The sequence below is a fragment of the Sinocyclocheilus anshuiensis genome, unplaced genomic scaffold (assembly GCF_001515605.1).
Source record: "Sinocyclocheilus anshuiensis isolate Anshui unplaced genomic scaffold, SAMN03320099.WGS_v1.1 scaffold587, whole genome shotgun sequence".
Lineage (NCBI taxonomy): Eukaryota > Metazoa > Chordata > Actinopteri > Cypriniformes > Cyprinidae > Sinocyclocheilus > Sinocyclocheilus anshuiensis.
The window spans coordinates 394,670-416,341 of NW_015552579.1; the positions used below are offsets into that span (position 1 = coordinate 394,670).

The following is a 21,672-nucleotide window of genomic DNA, read 5'->3' on the forward strand; positions in this document are numbered from 1 at the left end:
GAAATTGGTGTGTCAGAGAAAGGAGACATGCAAAATGTGCAGTGTTGGGGTGCCTCCAGGACCAGGGTTGGGAACCACTGGAATAGTGCACAAAATGTGACAAAAACGTCTAATAATGTAATTCTAGGAACGACCATTAGAGGGAGCCCCAAGCTCAATTTTGGGGGAATAACAAACAGCATGTGCCCTGGCAGGAAATGTACAGACACACCCTCTGCATACCAAGAGCCCAACATTAACAATATGCTTATAACTTATAAAACAACCACCAGCTGAATAAGCTGAGCTCTCTATGAATGATCAGGGCAAAACGATCTGTAAAGTTGTACAAAATATTGAGACGGTGATCATAATATTCTGAGAACTGAAGGGTGGGCGATGAGTGTGTGTGTGTGTGTATGTGTGTGTGTGTGTGTGTGTGTGTGTGTGTGCTGATTGGGCAACAATGTACTGAAAGTGAATGAGTGATGAATTTGTGTTTGCTTCTGTTTGCTAGCCAACACCCTTAGAACAAGCTAAATATTTGGCACTAAATACAGATAGAAAGAGACATGAAGAATAATGGTAAGACGTGAGTGAATATCAGCGAGATGTCAAATGTCTCAAACAAGTCATACATGCCAGTATGACTGAGTGTGACCGTAGATATGGGCCTTATTCACTAAACATGCATATTGTGTGCAAATGTTTTCAAACAGAAATAATGATTCATCAAAATTCATACTGATTATTTATTTCATATTGAGAAGTTTATATTTTATTCTAAATTTATGGAAAACAGGGATATATAAAATATATAAATATTTTATAAAAAAATAAAAAGAACATAATAATACTACTACTAATAACGAAAAAAAATTAGTTAATTTAAAATACTAAAAACAACTGACAGACTCCTAGTGGCCTTATAATGGAATTAGTTTTTTGTTAAATATAGATACATATTATTTGAAATTGAATAAGCATGTAGCTCTATAATAACTGTTAACAAATATAATATGCATTAGACTGATGTGGGATAAGTCATGCATAAAACAGAGCCTGTCCAGGCATATGCATAACTGGCCTAATATGGCCAAAACTGCCCATATAAAAACAGGGTTTGGCTGTGTATTATGCTAATACTCATTTAAAATAATGACACTGAAGATAAGAACAGATATGTAACATTTGTCTGTGCACAAAACAACTGCATTTTTAGTGCACAAGGCCCAATGACAGAAAGACAAGGAAAATGCAGTGAGAAAGAGACAATAACAGTGCGACTGTAATAGAAAGGCATAGAATGCTAATGTGGTGCTGGGAACACTGGAGACTTTAAAAGTGTGTGTGAACTACAAGAATGTGAGTCACATGATTAGAAAAGGGCTAAAAACAACACACTGAACGCACTGATAGTAAAAGGCCTCTGCAACTCGCCTACCTTGGGAACATCTTTAGGCTTCTCAGGAACTCCAGCAGGTGTTTTCTTTTCCTGAATGGACAAATTAACGATTAGACTCAAAGATGACTAAAATAGTGACTGAAAAACATGCGTAAAACAATACTTTGAATTAGACAGAAACAATGAAAACAGACTCTAAAAGACTTTCACACATCAGTAAGCTGTAATTAAAAAGGCAGGTTTCATGAAGGCATTATGAACAAAACAGAAATGCGAGGAGAGAGAAGGAATGATTGTTTGAAGGGACAGTTCACCCCCAAAAAGACAGCATGGCTTCAGAAGACTTGTAATATAGCACACAAGCCCTTCTTTAGACTACTTTTATTATGCTTTTGGTGCATTTCTGTCCATTTTGAAGCTTAAAGGGGTCATATGATGCAATTTCAAGTTTTCCTTTCTCTTTGGAGTGTTACAAGCTGATCGTGAATAGATAAGATCCCTAAAATTGCCAAGACTAAAGTCTCAAACCTAAAGAGATATTCTTTAAAAAAGTTAAGACTTGTCCACACCCTCCTAAAACGCCTCGTTTAAACATGCCCCCACATGTCTACGTCACTGTGTGGGAAGATTTGCATAACGCCGCCCAAATGTTCACGCAAAGAAAGGCGGCGTAACTTTTATTCTCGCTGTAGTATTGTTGTTGCCGCCGCCATGTTGTGGAGACGCTGTGTGTTTCATTGTGAAAGCGAAACTACTTTGTTTGGCCTTCCAAAAGAGGACACAATGAGAAATCAGTGGTTAAGTTGTATTTACAACACTGTTCCAGAACAGTTCAACCCAAATATTCAGATGTGTGCAGCGCATTTTACGGAGGACAGCTTCCTGAACCTGGGAGAGTAGCCTACAATGCTGTGCACAAAGGTTGTTTCTATAAAGTGGGGCAATTCCAACTTTGCAAGGACAGTCTGGCGCTTCTGACTCACAGCCTGTAAGTACATTTTTTTATATTTAAAGAATTTGCCACTGATGATTCAAACGCGAGTTTGAGCAGTGTAGAGTAGCACTTATTGTTTGGCATTTCTCCGATCACAAATGCAGACATGGTTTTATGTTTACGCGGCGCAATACGCAAAGCAAAGCGTAAAAACACAGTATAAGTCATTACAATCAGTAATTATGTCCCCACTGGATGCAACAAATGCCTCGTTTATAATGGGTTTTATTGGTTTTGTCTCGTCGCTCCGGCCGGGACACGGCGTCACAGTATGTTAAGGGATGTAACATTTCCGTCACACGAGGTATTCGGCCAATCACAACACACTGGATAGCTGGCCAATCAGAGCACACCTCGCTTTTCAGAACGATGAGCTTTGTAAAAATCGACGCGTTTCAGAAAGGCAGGGCATAGAGGAGCAACAATAATGTACAGTATACGTATATGTACAGCAACGTCATATGACCCCTTTAAAAGCCTCAATCTCCATTAATTGTAATTGCATAGAAAAGAACAATCAGCATATTCTTCGAAATTCTCATTTTGTGTTGCATGGAAGAAAGCAAATCATCCAGGTTTGAAACAACATATTTTTGGTTGAACTATCACTTTAACTACTAATAAAATGAAAGGATCAGAAAAAATAAGCAGTTAAGAATTTGTATGATCTCCAACTGACCAGGTCTGCTCGTCGGTATCCGGGCGGCAATGTGTCATCTCTCTCACCACAGATAAAACCCTTCTCTGCTTTTACATTTGGCTGAGACATGCAATACATTCCATTAGAAAACACACGTGTAGAAAGACACGTGCTGTTAAATAATCAACATTCACAAACACATGCTATTATTGCTTAAGTTTTACACATCACTCTAATATCTATACTCATGCAGTACCTCTTTGACCTCTGGTCCAGTGAATGCTGGGACTTTAGGAGCCACAGGTCGTGATGATGGTAATGTGCCAGACAGGGCATCAAACGGATCTACATCCTACACACAGGCATAAAAATAAACTCAGTGGGATGTTTTTAATATACAGAGTATCTGATAATCACACAAAGATAAAGTCAGCATGTAGACTCACCTCCGTACTGACTTTAGCTCCTGGAGGACCCACTTCCACTTGCACCTGCAGTCCAGAGCAAAATACCTTTTTATTATACTCCATACTGACATACCTGGACTGCACTACCCTACTTGGTCATTCCCAGGTATCACATATATTTTCCTTTGGGAGGTTTATCAGTACACTACCATTCAAAAGTTTTTTATTTTATTTTTTTATTTAACTGATCTTAATCTTTTGGAAGGTTAGATGAGCGTATTAATCTTTTAAAAGGCATAATTATTTCTTAATATGATGTTTTATGAACTTATATTAACTGAGGGACTACATGGGAAAAAAGTATTTGTTACATCACAAGATCATAAACATTTTCACAAAACTGACGACAATTGAAGGCAAAATAAGTGATTAAAAATGGTGAAAAACCTAAAAGAAATTGTGACCAGTTACAGGACCTTATTCTTATCAGTATAAATTAACCTGAAATCTTAAAAAATGTTATGCGTCAACTGCTTGTGCACGCAAATACAATGCTTACAATAGAGCACAATGTTTCCCAGATGATTTACAGCCTTTCTAACGTTTTCTTGCCAGTGTACATATGCTATCTGGACCAACAAGAGTGGCTTTACATCCTGCAGTTGTGCACTGTTTTGTTTTGAAATGTGTTACATTGAGTTGGCGGTAGCAGTTAGTAAAAAAAAAAAAAGTAAAGGATTTCCCCCAAAAGCCCTTTTAAAATCCAATAAGATACACTGGGTGCTTCTTTTCAAGCACAAATGTCCAGTATTTGCACCTTTAGCATGAGAATGTGAGGGTAAAATGATGTAACTCTGATGCACTCCTGATGATCATTCCATTAAAGTACCTTTTGAGCGCTGGTCTGCTTTTGCGCACCGGCCGGGGCTGAGGGCTTCCCAACAGCCGGATCCACCTTAGCAGCTCCCGGTTTGGATGAAGGAATGGTTGTACTCTAACAGAAGCATACGCACCACATATTCGAGAATTAACACCAAGTTTAAAACCAAAACTGAGCAATTGTGAAGCCAAAGCTAACCCAGAGAGCCAAAGAGTAGAAAGATAAGATAAGTTTTATCTTTTCAGGAGTGCAATGATGCAGCTCCTCACAAATGTGTGAAAGGTGAACGCCATGAGAGTGGTGATCAGAGAATGAGACATTGCTTAGGTGGGATTATCCATCAAAAGAAAATTCTTGAAGTAAAAGCAGCAATAACTGGCATGCAGAAGATGATATCACAAAAGCGGCATGTCCATGAAGTCTTGTTTGCAGAAGAAGATGGACAAGAGAAGCCAAACGCCAATTAATGCTGTGCACTGGTGTACCTGGGCCTTGTCTTTCAGAGGGTCTGTGAGCTTCACTCCTGTCGTTCCAGAAGGTCCAGTCCCAGAGCTCACAGTTGGGACTTTAGCAGAAGGTGCAGGTGTGGGTTTAGAGACTGTGGCCTGCAATCAGTATGCAGGAGTAAGAACGGAATACAGCAGATCCTCAAGATGCACTTTAAATATGAAGATGAGATGGATGGATAAAACCAAATGAAGATGGTTTGCAGATGGGGTTTAGTTTCGAAATGGCAGAGGAGAAAATTTAAACTTGATGTTCATCCCAAAAAGTCATGAATGTGTTCAGCATTGAGACCCAAAGAACAAATACCAAAAACACCATCTCCATTAGACAGAGAAGTTTGTGCAACAAACGGTCCTACAGATGTTTTCCAGATGTTGTGGAAATGGAAACAGCCCAAACGTGTTGTGTTAGTGTTCACCAAAAATGTTAACCAAGAATGAAAGCAAGAAATCAAGTTAGGAAAGAAAGGCAAAAAGAGTGTTTGAGAAAAAGTGCAGTGTGGCCCTGATGAAACCCAGAATGAGGAAGATGTAAAGAAGCCTGTAGTCCGATAAAATCCAGCAGATGGTGTCTACCTGTGGCGTGACTAGAGAAGGTCCTTTCTGAGTGGTGGTGAAGCCTCCACCTCCTGCAGCTCCCGCAGCAGATGCTCCTGAAGGAGCTGCTGGGGTTGCAGGCATGGTGCTGGGTTTGACAGTCACAACTGCAGTAGACGATTGTGTAGGTCCTTTCTACAATGCAGATGTGAAAATGGCAATCATATATCATGTTCCTGTGGCTCAGTGGTAGAGCATTGCATTAGCAGCGCAAAGGTCGTGGGTTCGATTCCCAGGGAACGCACATACTGGTAAAATATGTATAGCCTAAATGCACTGTAAGTCGCTTTGGATAAAAGTGTCTGCTAAATGCATAAATTATTATTAATTATTAAATTATATCATGTTTAGAGTGTTTCTTGTTGAAAGGCAATGGGATTATGACAGATTCAATCATATGTCTTTCACATGAGCACCTCAGCTTAGTTGTGCCAGAATGGCATTAACTATAGTCTTGCAAAACACATTCCCTGGGCAGTTCTTTATTTGTATCAGAACATGAACATTTATTTTGATCAGATATAGTAACTTGTTAACCAGGGAGTTTTGGGACGAGAGATACAATTAACAAATCACACAAACAGCAGTTACAAGCAAGCAAATCAAAAGCAAACTCCAGCTGTAACTAGATTCAGGAAAGTGAGTCATAGAGCAGACACTCCTCATGGGAGACACCATGTCCTGCCACAACCAAATATCCCAACATGCTCTGTCCAAAGGCAACAGACAAGAAAAAATAAAAGATTTCTGTTAACAACAGTCTCAAAAAGCAACCAACAATGTCCTCTAAGAGTCCATGTAAATACAAGAGGAGAGTAGAAAGACGTCTTTGTCTTTTATATCTTTGCTGTATTTTTTTTAATGGTGCTGCTTGATAAATCAAGCGTCTCGACAACCACCCACAACACCCTAGTATTGTGGCAGTGTCTTTTGCACTGGCAAATCATTGCAAAACATACTGTTTTTCTTCTGTTTTTTCCACAAAAAGCTTGTTCTAACTCGGTCTGCACTCTCTTTTACTTCCTCTCCTCTTTAGGATGTTAAGCATCCCGTAACTTCTTTGGAATCCTTTTATCATATACTGTAGGTGCTCAACATAGTGTGCAAAAACACTCTAAACATTCTCCTAGTTCCTATAGCTTTCTGTTGAATAGGACAAGAGTGCCTTATAAATGACTACTCAGGGGAAAGATATATCTACTTGTTTTTCTTTGTGTGTGTGTGTGTGTGTTATATATATATATATATATATATATATATATACACACTTCTATATAGATCTCAATTTATTTCTTATTAATTGAGAAAAGGAGAAAATCTGTAAGAAAACAGGAACCCTGTATTTTTTCCCAGTAGTCTATCTATACTATCGATTCAAGCTAATTCATAATAAATGTAGTGCAATATATGCAGACATTTGTAATTTATATCTTATTATTAGGAATATACACATTATCACAGCTGTGAGTATGACTTGAGGGCAGGCAACAAAGTTGCTTTCCACCATCTTAAAGGAACAGCTTTAAACACTTTATCTGAATGGACAGAAGACTTTTCCCATTTCTCCGTTCAGCTACGACACAACACCTCTTAAAAACACAGTAGCATCCCTCACAGAACAGACACCTGAATAGTTCCAAGGAAAAAGCAGACGGCTATCAACAACCAGTGGAGACATGATGGGTCGATAAATTTGTAGAGTGGACTATAAACCATTTTGTAGAATATGAGTCATTCCATCAGACAAATAAATGAGATAATGTGAATAAATGGAGTAAATGAGAGAAAGACTGAAAACAATGAAGGATCTTACCTCATATTTTGCAGGATTCGCTGTGGAGACCTGAGTTGTTGGGGTGGGTGTGACCTGCTGAGACTGCAAAAAGAAAGACAGAAAGAGAAGAGTTGAGTGTTTGAGAAAACGTAATGCATTTACATTATTATGAAAAGCATTACTGCTGCTATTAATAAATAAAAATGCATTAGTGCACTATGGAACCCATTACTTTCCCTGACCTTCTCACTACATTAAAAACAGCCAGAATCATATGCAAATCATGAGTTTAGTGTGAAACATAAGGTCATGCTGAATTAGAGAGAGGATAAAACCCATGAATGCATCATCAAACACACTTAAATATTTGTGAATGATTTCAAATGTGAGCAAAAATGTACCAAATGCAAATCAAATGCATCATTAATAGATACAAATACAAAACACTGAAGCAATAACAATCCTACATGACTTACTGTAAGGATTAAATTGTTCAGTAGCTCTACCGGTTTACAAACTGCATTTTAAACAAGGGCTTTTGTATAAGTAGGCAAGACCTTTAACCCCCAAACCACCATAATCATCATCACCGAACTTTTAAACACAGCTGTGCCATATATGCAGCTGCTTAAGGATGAAATGATCACAGCCCATGGCTCGTTTTTCTATTGGCCTTTACATTTTCTCAATGTTCTTCTACCCAGAAGGTCTGTGAACATAGCGTCAAAGAGCACCCAACATATAGATTTACTGCTTTGATGCTCCCTGAAGTGTTCTAACAAGCTCAGCAGGTTTGAGGTTATGTAACTGAATGAGGGTGGATTGTTGATGATGAAATACAAAGAACCAGAGATAATGACACATTTAAATAAATACTCAATGTTATTCATGTGATAAAAGCTCTTCCTTTAAAATCTGAAGTTGTTGTCCAATCAAGTGATTAGCGACAGGACATTTTGTAGATATATTTCTATTTATAGAGTATTGCACTGAATAGCCCCACCCACTGTGAAATCTCATCGGTCCAAAATTGACTTCCATGTAACTCTACATTAAACATCAACTATATCTTTTGATTGTGTCACATTGTCCTACATGACCTACTTGACATAGAAAACATGCTACATGGTTGTCATGGCAGGTCAGAGGAACTTAAAAGAATTTTAAAAATATAAAAGATCACTTCTTTTTAAAGACTACTTTGTCCTTTTACTTTCTTCGTGTTCTTCAATTTATTAGATTTAATCATTAAGAAATAAATAAATGCATAACAATGATAACAAAATATGATTAATTACGACAAGAACAACAGTTTTTTATTATTTATTCCCAATAAATTGAAATATTATTAATATTAATAAAATAATAATAATAATAATAATAACAAACATCAAGCATTATCCAGTCTTAAGGTTTTTCAGATTTATTAGACAATTATTAAACAATAAACAAAAAATATATAATTATTATAATTAATATTATAATAATTTGAAATATTACTATTATTAGTATATAATTATTATTGTAATAATAACATTACTATAATCATTACTAGAATTATCATTATTATAATTCTTAAAATAATCATTGTTGTTGGTTGTTTGTTTTTTTTGGGATACTGACAGCCAAGAAAGACAGGAAATAGTGGTGTATGATGAGAAATGGCCAGATCTCTCAAGATCACACATCAGAGCATATGTGCGAACCACTAGGCCACAACTTCTACCACATCTTTAAATTAAAAGAAAGAGCTCACAGTATAGTCATTCAGGAAGACACTTCGCTACCAAATAAGCCGTGAAAGGGCCTTTAGCATACATTCAACAGTCGGTGTTCTTTCTCTGCGCCACTAAATAAAGATACATGAGCAACAATGATAATACAAGTGCTGGCTCGGAGCATATAGACAACATTAGAAAAAACTCTTACAAGTATTTTTTTTTTCGGAAATACTTGGCTGATACCATAATAACCCAACCCATTCAACAACAATACAACAGAAAAATGTGGAAACCCATAAGAGAGCTACTGTGAGTACATGAATTGAATGAGCATGGGTGTAGAGCTAAAGGTTGCGTGCAAGAAACCACCTAGATACATGCTTTTTAGTCAGGTAAACACTATGCATGCTCAGCAATAAAAAGTTTTTTTTTTTTAAAGCATTATGGGTAAATTTGTGGGTAAACACAGGGCAGGTACGATTTAAAAGTACAATGTGTACAGAAGCACTGAAATGAATTTGATGCTGACTCAGTGCACTCAAAACAGATCTAAACATTCCACAGATCTCAATGTAACCACAACAGATGATCCTCTAAATAATGAGCAATTTAAATCATTTTGCTTTTAAATGTTATGATTAAAATAGTCTAGGATGGCTTTTGCTGATGTCACTGACACAGAGACAATGTGTCAACACCCAAAAATAGGCCCAAAGGCACACATGACTCAGACCAGCCTAAATGACGAGCTCACATTGTTATCTCAGTATCATGATGGTCAAAATGCCTAATGGACAATCTAACTACTAATGGATCCCTCACACAACAATGTCTGTGCACATTTAGCAGAACAGTCCAAGTTTGACAACTCCTCCCAGAAACCTCACTGTGTTAGCAGGCGTTAGCTAATGTGACAAAGGAAATAGCAACACGGGTTGGGTACAAACTACACAGGTCTTCTTCAACCTGTTTTAGCCTCCATGCCACTCCCCACTTCTAATTCAACCATCCTGAAGAAGCAAGTTTGGTGATTTGTAAACAGAAGTAAGCTATGATAGCATATTAGCATTGATTCTTCCCAATCATCCCAATAGCTCAAACTCCCTCAACAGCACTACTAAACAGGATAAATCTGCGGTTTATAGGCCATCAGCAGTTACCTCATTGTTTGATTCTATTCTTTAACAAAAATCATGACTAATGCACGTCTCCAGCCAGATTACCTCAAAAGTACCCTCTGTGGTTACAGAGTTAATCCATTGTGTGACGTCTTAAGTTTCACATTCAACACGTTTGTTTAAGACCAGCTATTAGGTAACTATGACGATAACATTTCTGTATTATGACAACTAAGATGTAATGACGATATGATGTTAGCAGTTAGCACTGAGGTTTAAGGATGGGAAGGTTTTACTAGCATAATGAGAGGTTCATTAGTGAATAGATTAGCATGACACGGGGCAGATTGTATTTCAAGACCAACTAGTTAAGTGACTGCAATCAATTCTGGGACTACAGAAGTGATTTATGCAAATATGATGAATTCTGACTGATTCTGACTGATAATGACTTAAATGTTGGCTTGTACATTACAAATGACATAACATTATTATGAGGTAACATCCTGGATGTGGAAAATGACATCAAGTTGCTACTTGCAAGCAATCAAGTATGCACTTCAAGTATGTACTAAATGGCCAGCAGCAAAGTGTAGAACTGAGGAAAATTAAATGCAAATAGTTTTGTAGATGCCGTAACTGCGTTCTTGTGAGCCCACAGCAATGGATTTATATTTTAAACATTTAAAGTTGATGTACGTACAAGTGAGGATACAGATTCATGATGGCACTAGTGTAAACTATGCAACTCTATGCTAGATTCCATCTGGTTGTCACCTTCAAGCAAAATCTGAAACCAATCAGACAGGGTGTAGTGTGCTTGTTGCATTACAAAATGAATTAATTCTCCAGCTATGCTTCCAGACATTATGTAGGCCTATTACCTCTTGACATGAGCGTAAGTAAAAATGGAAGGTTACAAAATATGAAAATGGCACACTGATGCCACAAGCATCTCTAAAATGTGAACATACAGTAGTGACAGACAGCTCTCGTTCTGACATGCAGAATTGCTGATCATAAACTTAAAACCTTCTAAAGCTAAAAACCAATGCAGTCAACAACAAAAAAGTAAACTTAGTAACCAGCTTTTTTAACAATTTCCTGATTAGATGAAGTCTGGTCAGACAAATCAGTAAGAGATGAACTGAGGCCTTTTCAGTCTCTCAGACAACAATGAAACAAGCAGTTTCTTTCGTGCCAAAAGCACTGTAATCATTTCCACAAACTGCAGTGCAGTTGGCACAATCTTTAGCTATCAGATACAGCGGCAGGAAACCACAGACAGAAATGCAAGAGCTGCAGATACGTACCATCTGTAACAAAACAGTGTTCCGTTTCACTTTACCCTGTAATCCAATCTAGAAGAGAGTCACTTCAAATTCCTTCAACCTAAAAAAAAACAAAATATATCCCTTATGCACACATATACGCATATACTAACAGAAACACGCCCAGCAGTGAAGCCAGAAGCCTTCAACTCCTCCCACTCCACCACGTCAACAGCTGATGCCCCTCCCTCCAAGTGCAGAAGTGTTCTGACTGGTCGAGAGGGGAGAGGCTCCACCCATCTACACAGTGAGCCAGGAAAAATAAACACAAGACTGTTTCCATACTACTAAGGAAGTTGGAGTTGGGGTGTTGGTTATGGTTTTTTAAAGATAGGCCCGACTGCAGTGGTTTGAAGGGGTCTGGGCTGATAAGTTGTGCACGTTTCTGTAGAGGCTGGTGAAGAAAAAAAGACGCAGTGCAGGCAGTGCAAACCTTCCAGTTCATGCCTGTCAGACTGGGTGTGTCTGGTACACTCACTGCTCAGGAATCTGAACTGCACAACCTACCATCAGCCCAGAGAAAGAGAGAAAAGTATCACATGCGGGTAAATCCACCACACCCAGAGCATGGAAAAAGAACAGAGAAATAGATAGAGGGAGAAAAAGAGTTAATGCACATAAGGTAAAAAGACAGAGGATGAAAAACAACTGGGTGAGTCATAAGCCCTGCTTGAAACGGAAGCTCGGACTTGCTGCAGAATTGGTGCCAGCGTGTATGTAAGAGGAACATGGTGTAGTTACGTAGCTGCCGCACACTTCGACTTCATATACACTCCTACTGGTAAAACAGGCTTAACTGGTTTGTCTGTTAAGACAGGATGCCATTTTGACTACAAACCCCAAACATGGCAAAACCAAGCCCACTTCTATGGTAGAAGAGCGCCCTCTGGTGCACACATTGGGGAGTCAAACATCAAAAGTTGATCAATGAGAACACTGCAAAAAAATAATTTAAAAATCCCCAACTTTAACCCTCCCAGATGACAAAAATAGGCTGATGTGTTATAATTTGATAATGGTTTCAATAAAATAAAAGGGGGATTTTAAAACATGAAAAAATGTTTATTAGCAGTATGTATATATTAGCTGTACTGTATGTGTGTGTGTGTGTGTGTGTGTGTGTGTGTGTGTGTGTGTCTGTGTGTGCAGTGATGGACAAAAATATTGGCACCCCTGCATTTCTGCCAGATAATGCACTACTTCTCCCAGAAAATTGTTGCAATTACAAATACTTTGGTATTCTCAGGTTTATTTCTTTTGTTTGTATTGGAACAACACACACAAAAAAAAAAGCCAAATCTGAGACATTCTACACAGAACTCCAAAAATGGACTGGACAAAATTATTGGCACCTTTTCAGAATCTTCAGAAATAATTGTATTTCAAGCATGTCATGCTCCTTTAATTTGTAATTAAACACACCTGTAGAAATTCACAGGTGCTGGCAATATAGAAATCACACTTGCAACCAGTTAAAATGGGGAAAAGTTGACTTAACATTTGTGTTGTGTGTCTGTGTGTACCACACGGAGCATGGAGAAAAGAAAGAAGAGTAAAGAATTGTCTGAGGATTTGAGAACCAAAATTGTGGAAAAGCAAGGACAATCTCAAGGCTACAAGTCCATCTCCAGTGGAGCATGGAGAAAAGAAAGAAGAGTAAACAATTGTCTGAGGATTTGAGAACCAAAATTGTGGAAAAGCAAGGACAATCTCAAGGCTACAAGTCCATCTCCAGATATCTTAATGTTTCTGTGTCCACTGTGTAAAACATTGTGAAGAAGTTTACAGCCCATGTCCAAGGATATTAACTACAGTGCCATGGATGAAAGAGAACAATTATGAAAGATTGCAATTAAGGATTGTTCAAAGAGTGGATAAAGAACCTCGGTCAACTTCCAAACAAATTCACGCTGACCTGCATCCGTTGCCATCTGAATGAAAAGGGACAATATGGTAAGAGACCCAGAAGGACCCCACTGCTGACAGAGTAACATAAAAAAAGCCAGATTGGAGTTTGCCAAAACATACCCGAGGAAGCCAAAATCCTTCTGGGAGAATGTCCTGTGGACAGATGAGACTAAAATATAGCTTTTTTGGTAAAGCACATCATTCTACTGTCTTCAGAAAACAAAAGGAAACCTTCAAAGAAAATAACACTGTCCCTACAGTCAAACATGGTGGAGCTTCACAGATATTCTGGGGTTGCTTTGCTGCCTTAGGCACTGGGTGTCTTGACTGTGTGCATGGCATTATGAAATCTGAAGACTACCAAAGAATTCTGGGGCACAATGTAGGGCCCATTGTCAGAAAGCTGGGTCTCCGTCAGAGGTCATGGGTCTTACAGCAGGACAATGACCCAAAGCATGTTTCAAAAAGCACCCAAAAATGGTTTAAGGGTTTAATGGTCAAAGCACTGGAGAGTTCTGAAGTGGCCAGCAATGAGTCCAGATCTAAATCTCATAAAGCACCTGTGGAGAGATCTCAAAACAGCAGTTGGGAGAAGAAACCCTTCAAATCTTTAAGACCTGGGGCAGTTGGCAAAAGAAGAGTGGTCCAAAATTCCAGTAGAGAGCTGTAAAACTTACTGATGGTTACAGGAAGCGATTGATTTCAGTTATTTTTTCCAAAGCGTGTGCTATCAAGTATTGAGGGTGTCAATAATTTTGTCCAGTCCATTTTTGGAATTCTGTGTAGAATGTCTCAGATTTGGCTTCGTTTCTTTGCTTTTTTGTGTTGTTCCAATACAAACAAAAGAAATAAACATCAGAATACCAAAGCTTTTGTAATTGCAACAATTTTCTGGGAGGAGTAGTGCATTATCTGACAGGAATGCAAGGGTGCATAAAACAAAACAGGATTTTAAAACATACATTTATTAGCCGCATGTATGTATGTATGCATGTATATACATACACACACACACACACATCATATATATATATATATATAGACAAGATCTTTTAATAGATATTATAAGACCTTATAATGGATTTGATATAAAGTCTATTAGATCTTATTATATAATATTATATTATCTAATATAACTCAAAGTAAAAACATAAGATGCAGGGGAAGTAGAGCAAGACAGGAAATTGGAGGGAGAAGTTGACGACAAAAGACGGTCTTGAAATTGCATCCCCAGGAACACAACAGCTGTGTCATTAGTATTTACATATATAATGATCATCATGCCCAAAAACATAATTACTATGGTTTTTCTGTGGTACTGTATATGTTTATGGTAATACCGTAGAACATTTTGCACAGCTTAAATGCGTGTACAATCTCACATAAAGCTTTCGTCCAAGTGACAAAGATCACACATCGGTGACAGCAAAATCAGTCACAGTGGGTGCAGCTGGGCGGAGATTTTGAGGTTCACAATGCGCTTATCACAAATTAACACACCAAACTCCAACATACAACCAAAATCTGTATTTGTTGTCATGCGAATCCTGGAATGCAGTTGCATTCCACAAAGCCACTTTTGAGGCAGGGGACCTTTGAACGAAACCAAATAAGGGAAACAGGAAAGAACCATTGACCAAACGCAACAGTGCTTGAGTTCAGTATCCAGTCCTGACAGAACAACAAAAACAACCAAGTCAGATTTCTTTACCGTCCATCTGTTTAAAGTCAACACGAGTTGTCATTTCAACCCATTTTACTTCTATAATATGATGCATCGCTAAAATAAATAGGAATTACTTGGGGAAAGTGTTTTTAGAGATCGCTTGAATTGAGAACATGAAGCAGGCTTCAGCAGGACAAGTAACAGTGAGTGACTAAACAGGAGAGTTGCATAGTAACCCTTATCTGTTAATAAATGAGTCTGTCATCAGAGTCCCACCCAGACACAGAGTTCGAGAGGTGACAGTGATGAAATCTAAGAATGAATCTCAGAAGGCCAGAGAGTCTATGTATGTGCAATTCAAGTTCTGCAGGCTCAGAACTGACAATCTGAATAGAAAACATTCGAAAACAAACCAGGCTCTGTAAACGCTCTACGGAACTTGGAGGTCGCTCTATTAAAACACTACTCTGTTTGTTTGAGCGGTATAGCTGGAGAAAGCTATCCGTTAGCATTCCCATTCATCTCAATGGCAATTAAAACATGATTTTCATGATAATTGTGGTGCTGTAAGTCAGAGCCTGTAGCACTAATTATAGAATTTATCATAGAGACCCCATGAAAGTGCATTTTTTTGTCTTATGACGTGTTTGAAACCGTTTGGGTGGGACATATCAAATGGCTTGTCCCTTTTTAGCCAATAGTCTGTACTTCATATCACAAGATCAATATTTTTGTCAGTTTTCCCAGAAAAGAAAGCCTGTAAATTTTAAACACTGTAAATTTTAAAAGTTAATTTTGTCATATTTTAGGAGAAAACTAACATATAGAAAGTTTTAAAGCTAATGCTCCATGTCTGATGGACTAAAAGCCACACAACTCCCATTTTGATTTCATGTGGTCTTTTAGATTCAGGTATTGCATTTGCTTTCACTCACGGCTTTCCATTTATGGTCTGGGTGGCCATAAAAGTTGGAAACTTTCACTGGCTGAAGATACACAGCCCCATGAAGTACACAAAATACGTTCATTGTCATAATAGCACAACCTTTGAACAGATGGCAAGAAAGCAAGTACACACATGCATGCATATACAAGCATGTTAACATATGAACACATTTGACTCACAGTTCTTGTTTTTGAACACACAAGGTGTGACACTAATCAAGAAGTAACCTCCAGGTGTGATATGGTTGAGTCAGCACATTATGATGCACAGCATGTGCTCATAACTAAAAAAAAAAATAAATAAATAAATAAAATTAAAACAATTCAATTAAATAAAGCCTTGTGACGTCTTTACCCTTTCAGGCGATTAGACAAACACCCCAAAATGCAGTCAATAATTTTGAAACACCAAATCTGGCAACATCGCTCTACCTAGCTCTCTTTCAGGTTCACACACACATAATCTAAAAAGTCTAAGTATAACGACTTTGAAAGGGGCTGAAGGTACTCCTGAGGTCCTGCGCAGCAATGTGTCTATATTTAGTAGCTTGTTCTCCATGTGGTTTGTTAACTGAGTTTCTGTCCAAGAGTCAGGCATCTGAATTCAGTTTACTGTCTGTCACTAAAGCATAAAGCATAAACAAGTTCCAAAAACAGGTTCTGTTCCAAAATCTAGTTAGATGCCTTTTTGTCTACTGCCTGCTACTTAGGAAGCAATGTGCTACAGAAATAGCATCACAGAGACTGAGTTGACATTAGCATGCTGCATATACAAAAAATACATAATTAGATTAGATAATTAGAGAACTATTTTTATTTTATTTCTTTCAATCAATCATCATGATGATGAACTTAGTTAAGGTTTGCTAATTCTCCACAAATGACAGTGCATGCGCCAATGCCTTAGAATTTGGCCAAAACTGTCAGCATAATGACATCTAACTCAATTATGATGCCATAAAATGTTGCATAGGGAGGTTAACTCACTAGGATTTGCAACAGAGCTTTGGTGAATGGTTCAAAAAAAATAGAGCTCTTGTACAACTCATGATGTATGACATCATGCTTGCACAATGATTAGGCAATGAACACAATGTTTTTGATTCAGTTTCTGATCAGGTTCAGAACATGTGGGAATCTCCTATATGGACTCAAGCGCATTCTACCATGCCAGATGTTTAACCTCTACAAGACAGACACAAACACGTGTTTGCATTCAAGATGAGGCTCTTGCATTCAGACAGTGTTCTGTATTAAGTCAACAGATGAGAAATCTAACAGCCCATCTCCGAGACAACCTGGGGTACAAAAATACCATCACATGCTTTAAATACCCAATATTAGCTGCTGAATCTGCAAATACACACACACCTATATACAGAAATAGAAATAGTTGTGTGTGCTATTGGAGTGTGCTGTTGGAACACATGTTCCTCTAGCTGTTCAGATCAATACTGCGTCACTAACGGAGTGCACAAACCACTGTAGATCAATAAACTCTACACTGTTACAATACACTCAGCTCACTTGACAACAGAATTAATGCTTAAAATACCCCAACACAGAGTGGTGCAACTGTATTTTTTAAGGCTACCCTTATTTTCAGATTTTCTATTCATAATAACCAATAAATTGCAGATATTAAAGTTCTATACTATTTTGTCAGAATAAATTGAAGACAAAACATTAAAAATTATAAATCAATTATAAATCAATATAATTATAAATCAAGAATTCTAAATGCTACAAGTAAATTGAGATTTACATTGCATTTAACCATGGCATTAAATTATTAGTGTTTTTAAAGATTAATTTTCAGTGAGCATTGTATGTACAGTGGGTACGGAAAGTATTCAGACCCCCTTAAATTTTTCACTCTTTGTTATATTGCAGCCATTTGCTAAAGTGAAAAATTTAAGGGGGTCTGAATACTTTCCGTACCCACTGTATGTACATATATAGCTTCTGTAAGGCTCAAATTAGTATGACATCTTTCAAAAAAAAAAATTCAATATCGTTATTAAATTCTGGCCTGTCCTTCTGAATTGATCATTATATATTCAATATTAGTTTGTAAGTCTTTTAAAATAAAAAAGTCAAATTCTATTATTATTATTATTAACACCATTACTGTAAGCCATTAATCATTCACAATTATGCTCAAAATATGTTCTGGCATATAAATGATTAAAATCAATCAAAATAATTTTGTTTTAATTATAGTTCTTTAATATCAGTCGATATGACAGCGAATATTATGACAAATTAAAATAAGTAAACTTCTGAGTAGTCAACAAGTGCATGATTAAATAACTTCATATCTCACTAGGATTTTTTTGGTTAAATGTTAAAACATCTGTACATAAATGTACAATGCACATTCTCACATTCACAGTGAAAGTGAGCAAGTATCATCCTTCGGGCCATTAACGTCAGTAGCTGATGCTGAACCAGGCTGGCATGTTGTGCTGTGGGAATGTGCAGCACTTGGATAGCAGCCCACTGGACAACATCAGCCACATAGAGAGCTCTGCTCATGCTCAAAATGACAGCTACCTTTCACCTATCCTTTTAGAAAAAAACCTTTTGTTGAATGGAAAGTTTCCATGGATGTTAAAGGTTCTTCATGGAACCATAGATGCCAATAAAGAACCTTTATTTTTAAGAGTGCATAATCATTTATAGTCTAATGAATCACAGCGCACTTTTAAGGAACACACCCAGAAACGCTATCAACAAACAATTACTGCACATTGCAACACCTGGATTTGACATAATATTGCCAGTAAAACAGATAACAGAGACTGAAAAGTCCTTGGTAGAGCTGCAGCTTTAAGTGCTAAAAGTCCCTATAGTTAGACTTTTTGTAAAACATTTCCCAGCATTCCTCAGACATTCCAGTCATCCTCCTCCCTCGGACGGTTGCTGTGGGACCAAAGCCAATACCTCCTGACCAGCACACAGAACAAAAACTCAGGCTCACATTTAAAATCCTCACACTGTCAAGTCAGTCACTGCACCTCAAACACACTTGCACGATATTAAACAAACCCATCCATGCACGGTACTCTCTAAGACCTCAATACAATTATATCCAGTAAGCGACACCTGTTGCTCTTCAGCGACGTCCTGCAGGGCCGGTTGGTCCCGCGTGCTGCGGATCCAGCTTAAATTCTGGCCCATGTCTACTGGTGCTGAGTGTGTGACGCCGTCTCTGTGGCTCTGCTGTGTCTGCTGTCTGAGCTACAGCATGTTCCAGGCACAGGGAGCAGGGGGAGGGGCCGGGGGAGTGGTTAGGGCCAAAGGGGTGGGGCTATGGCACACACTGGAGGTGGAATCAAAAGGAGGGAAGGAAGGAGGAATGGCTAAATAGGGAAGCACGTGGAATTAATACCGCCTGACCGAGACGTCTAACACTTTTAAAGAAGTGATAGCCAGGGCGTATGTTAATGTTCACATGGTATGATCCAAAGGTAAAAGTTTATGGTTATTTTTATGGTGCATTTGATAGCCATGCATACAGACACTACAATTCTTGAACCAACAAAACAAAGTACAAACTAATTGAAACAGATTTACGGTAACTTATAATTCATAATGGCAAGGACTATGTGACAAAAGGTGATTGTAGTGAAAAAAGTGAACTTCCCGTGCTTTATTAGTGCATCGGTTGCCAAATTAGACTATGTTAAAGACACAGTTGCACCAAAGAGAGAATTCTGAGAATCTTTTCGTGTAATCTCATGTCGTTTCAAACCTGTATGACTTACTTTCTTCTGTGAACAACAAAAGATTATATTTTGAATAACGCTGGTAACCAAACTATTTTGGTTCCCATTAACTTCCATATTTTTTTTGTCCATACACAATGGAAGCCATTGGGAATTGGGAAAGTGCTTAGTTACCAACGTTCTTCAAAATATCTTCTTTTGTGTTGCACAGATGAAAGTCAAACAGGTTTGAAAGGGCATGAGGGAAAGTAAATGGCAGAAATTTATTTTTGGGTGAACTATCCATTTAAAGCATTAAACCCAAAGAAATCTGTAAAAACACTCCTAATCAGAATGTGTAACCAGCAGGAAGTCACATGTCAAGAGTAGGAAGCATGATATCTTCACATTGAGCATCTAGCAAGAGTTACATTTCGAGAGTTGGAATCAGGGACTTGCACTTGCGAAACACGGTGCACTGTCTCCACCCCAAATGCTGAGAACAAAGTAAGCCTGTTGAGTGAGACAGGCTTGGGTGTGAACATCCACAATTTTCAACTGACATCTCATCAGATGTGGACATGCAGTTATGCGTGTTAGACAACTGAAGACAGCCAATCGAGCATTGCAACGAGCATTTTTTTAAACCATGAGAAATCAGCTTACCTACAAACTCTACCTGGAGCTAATTCATTGCCTGAAAGTAATTACATCATCTTTCAGAAACTTGTGCAATCAAGTAGTCTTCACATAAAAGTAGACTTAATTCAGAATAGAAGTTACAACGGTGATGCAAAAATGTCATAAAAATGAAAAATGTGTTATTTTCAATTAATAATTTCAATTTAATTGACTAAAATATTGACTATTCTAGTAGCTTTTTTTTTGTTAGATTGGGCAGGGTTTTTTTTTTTTTCCCCCAGTTCCCAACTTGACAGGTAACATTGTATACATTGGGATCAGGCTGGTATAAAACAAGGCTAATTTTGCATGTTGCTTAAATGAAAGAAACAAATTCTAATCTTCTATATTCTGTGTTATATTATATGATCTACGAATAATTTCATGACTATGAAATATCTTCTTTTGCAAAGTAGTATATTTACAACCTTAGGACTTAATTTTAGGAGATATCAAACCTCTCAGCTCTCGAAGTCACCACCTGACTTGAAATGTTGACTTGCATTCCTGAGGGCTTCATTTCGAATATGAAGCCTTAAATCAACAGCAGCACACTGAAACGCTTCGCATCAATCCTCATGATGTCGATTGAGAAAGAAGCCCAAAGGAACCTGACATTATACATGACATGACTAATTATTTCCAGAGCGCTACTTAGAAAAAACACAAACACTGCAATTAGATAACAGTCACAGTCAAGCGGGGGGGGGATTTCTGAAGGATCATGTGACAATGAAGACTGGAGTAATGATACTGAAAATTCAGCTTTGACATCACAGGAATAAATGACATTTTAAATGTATTCAAACAGAAAACAGTTATTTTAAATTGTAATAATATTAATAATATAATAATTAGGGTTGGGTACCGAAACATGGTACCAATATGGCACTGGTACCTATGTAACCGGTATGTACTAGATCCGAATCAGAACGCAGATTTCGGTGCCATGCCTGAGCGATCGATTGAAATATTTGTCCTCTGGTTCTCCGAAACGGATGTAAGAAGCATCATCACTGGCACAGCACGTGAAAAACTATTTCCCGACTGAGAAAATGCGCGTGAACTCAAGTCGGAAAGCTCTAATAATACAAATCGCGAGTGTCCATGTTGTTTTCACATTCCGACTTAAAGCACAACTCGGGAACTGAGAGCATCCGAGGAGCGCGTGAATGCAGTAATTACACTTGCTCTGATGGCAGCAGGTAGCCTTCCGTTAACTAAGCTAAACATGCTTAAATTAAAATGCCTAAAGCTAAACTTCCCTTGTATTCACATTTCTAAACTTGTTGTCCAACAAAAGAGAACATTATAACCTTTTTACTCCACAACACCAGTCAAATGCTTCCTTTTGTGATCTGATGTGGCTTCTTGTCACAGAATGAGGCAGAAAATATGTTCCATAGGCTA

At 37.9% G+C, this 21,672-nt stretch overlaps 1 protein-coding gene across 16 annotated transcripts in view; it reads right to left on the reverse strand.

Annotated features, from left to right (window-relative positions):
* LOC107665233 (calpastatin-like) overlaps positions 1-21,672 on the reverse strand; it is a 34,359-nt gene that overhangs the window by 8,271 nt on the left and 4,416 nt on the right. For 8 of the 16 annotated variants that reach the window (XM_016456023.1, XM_016456032.1, XM_016456021.1 and 5 more), the window contains 8 exons: positions 7,222-7,284; positions 5,388-5,543; positions 4,791-4,910; positions 4,315-4,419; positions 3,465-3,509; positions 3,275-3,370; positions 3,058-3,138; positions 1,424-1,474 (listed from right to left, as the gene is read on the reverse strand). In XM_016456023.1, coding sequence (XP_016311509.1) covers positions 1,424-1,474; positions 3,058-3,138; positions 3,275-3,370; positions 3,465-3,509; positions 4,315-4,419; positions 4,791-4,910; positions 5,388-5,543; positions 7,222-7,284 — 717 coding nt within the window. Of the gene's footprint in view, positions 1-1,423; positions 1,475-3,057; positions 3,139-3,274; positions 3,371-3,464; positions 3,510-4,314; positions 4,420-4,790; positions 4,911-5,387; positions 5,544-7,221; positions 7,285-11,334; positions 11,467-18,979; positions 19,107-21,672 lie in introns of those variants that run through there. The other 8 variants (XM_016456028.1, XM_016456030.1, XM_016456019.1 and 5 more) reach the window with 7 other exon arrangements.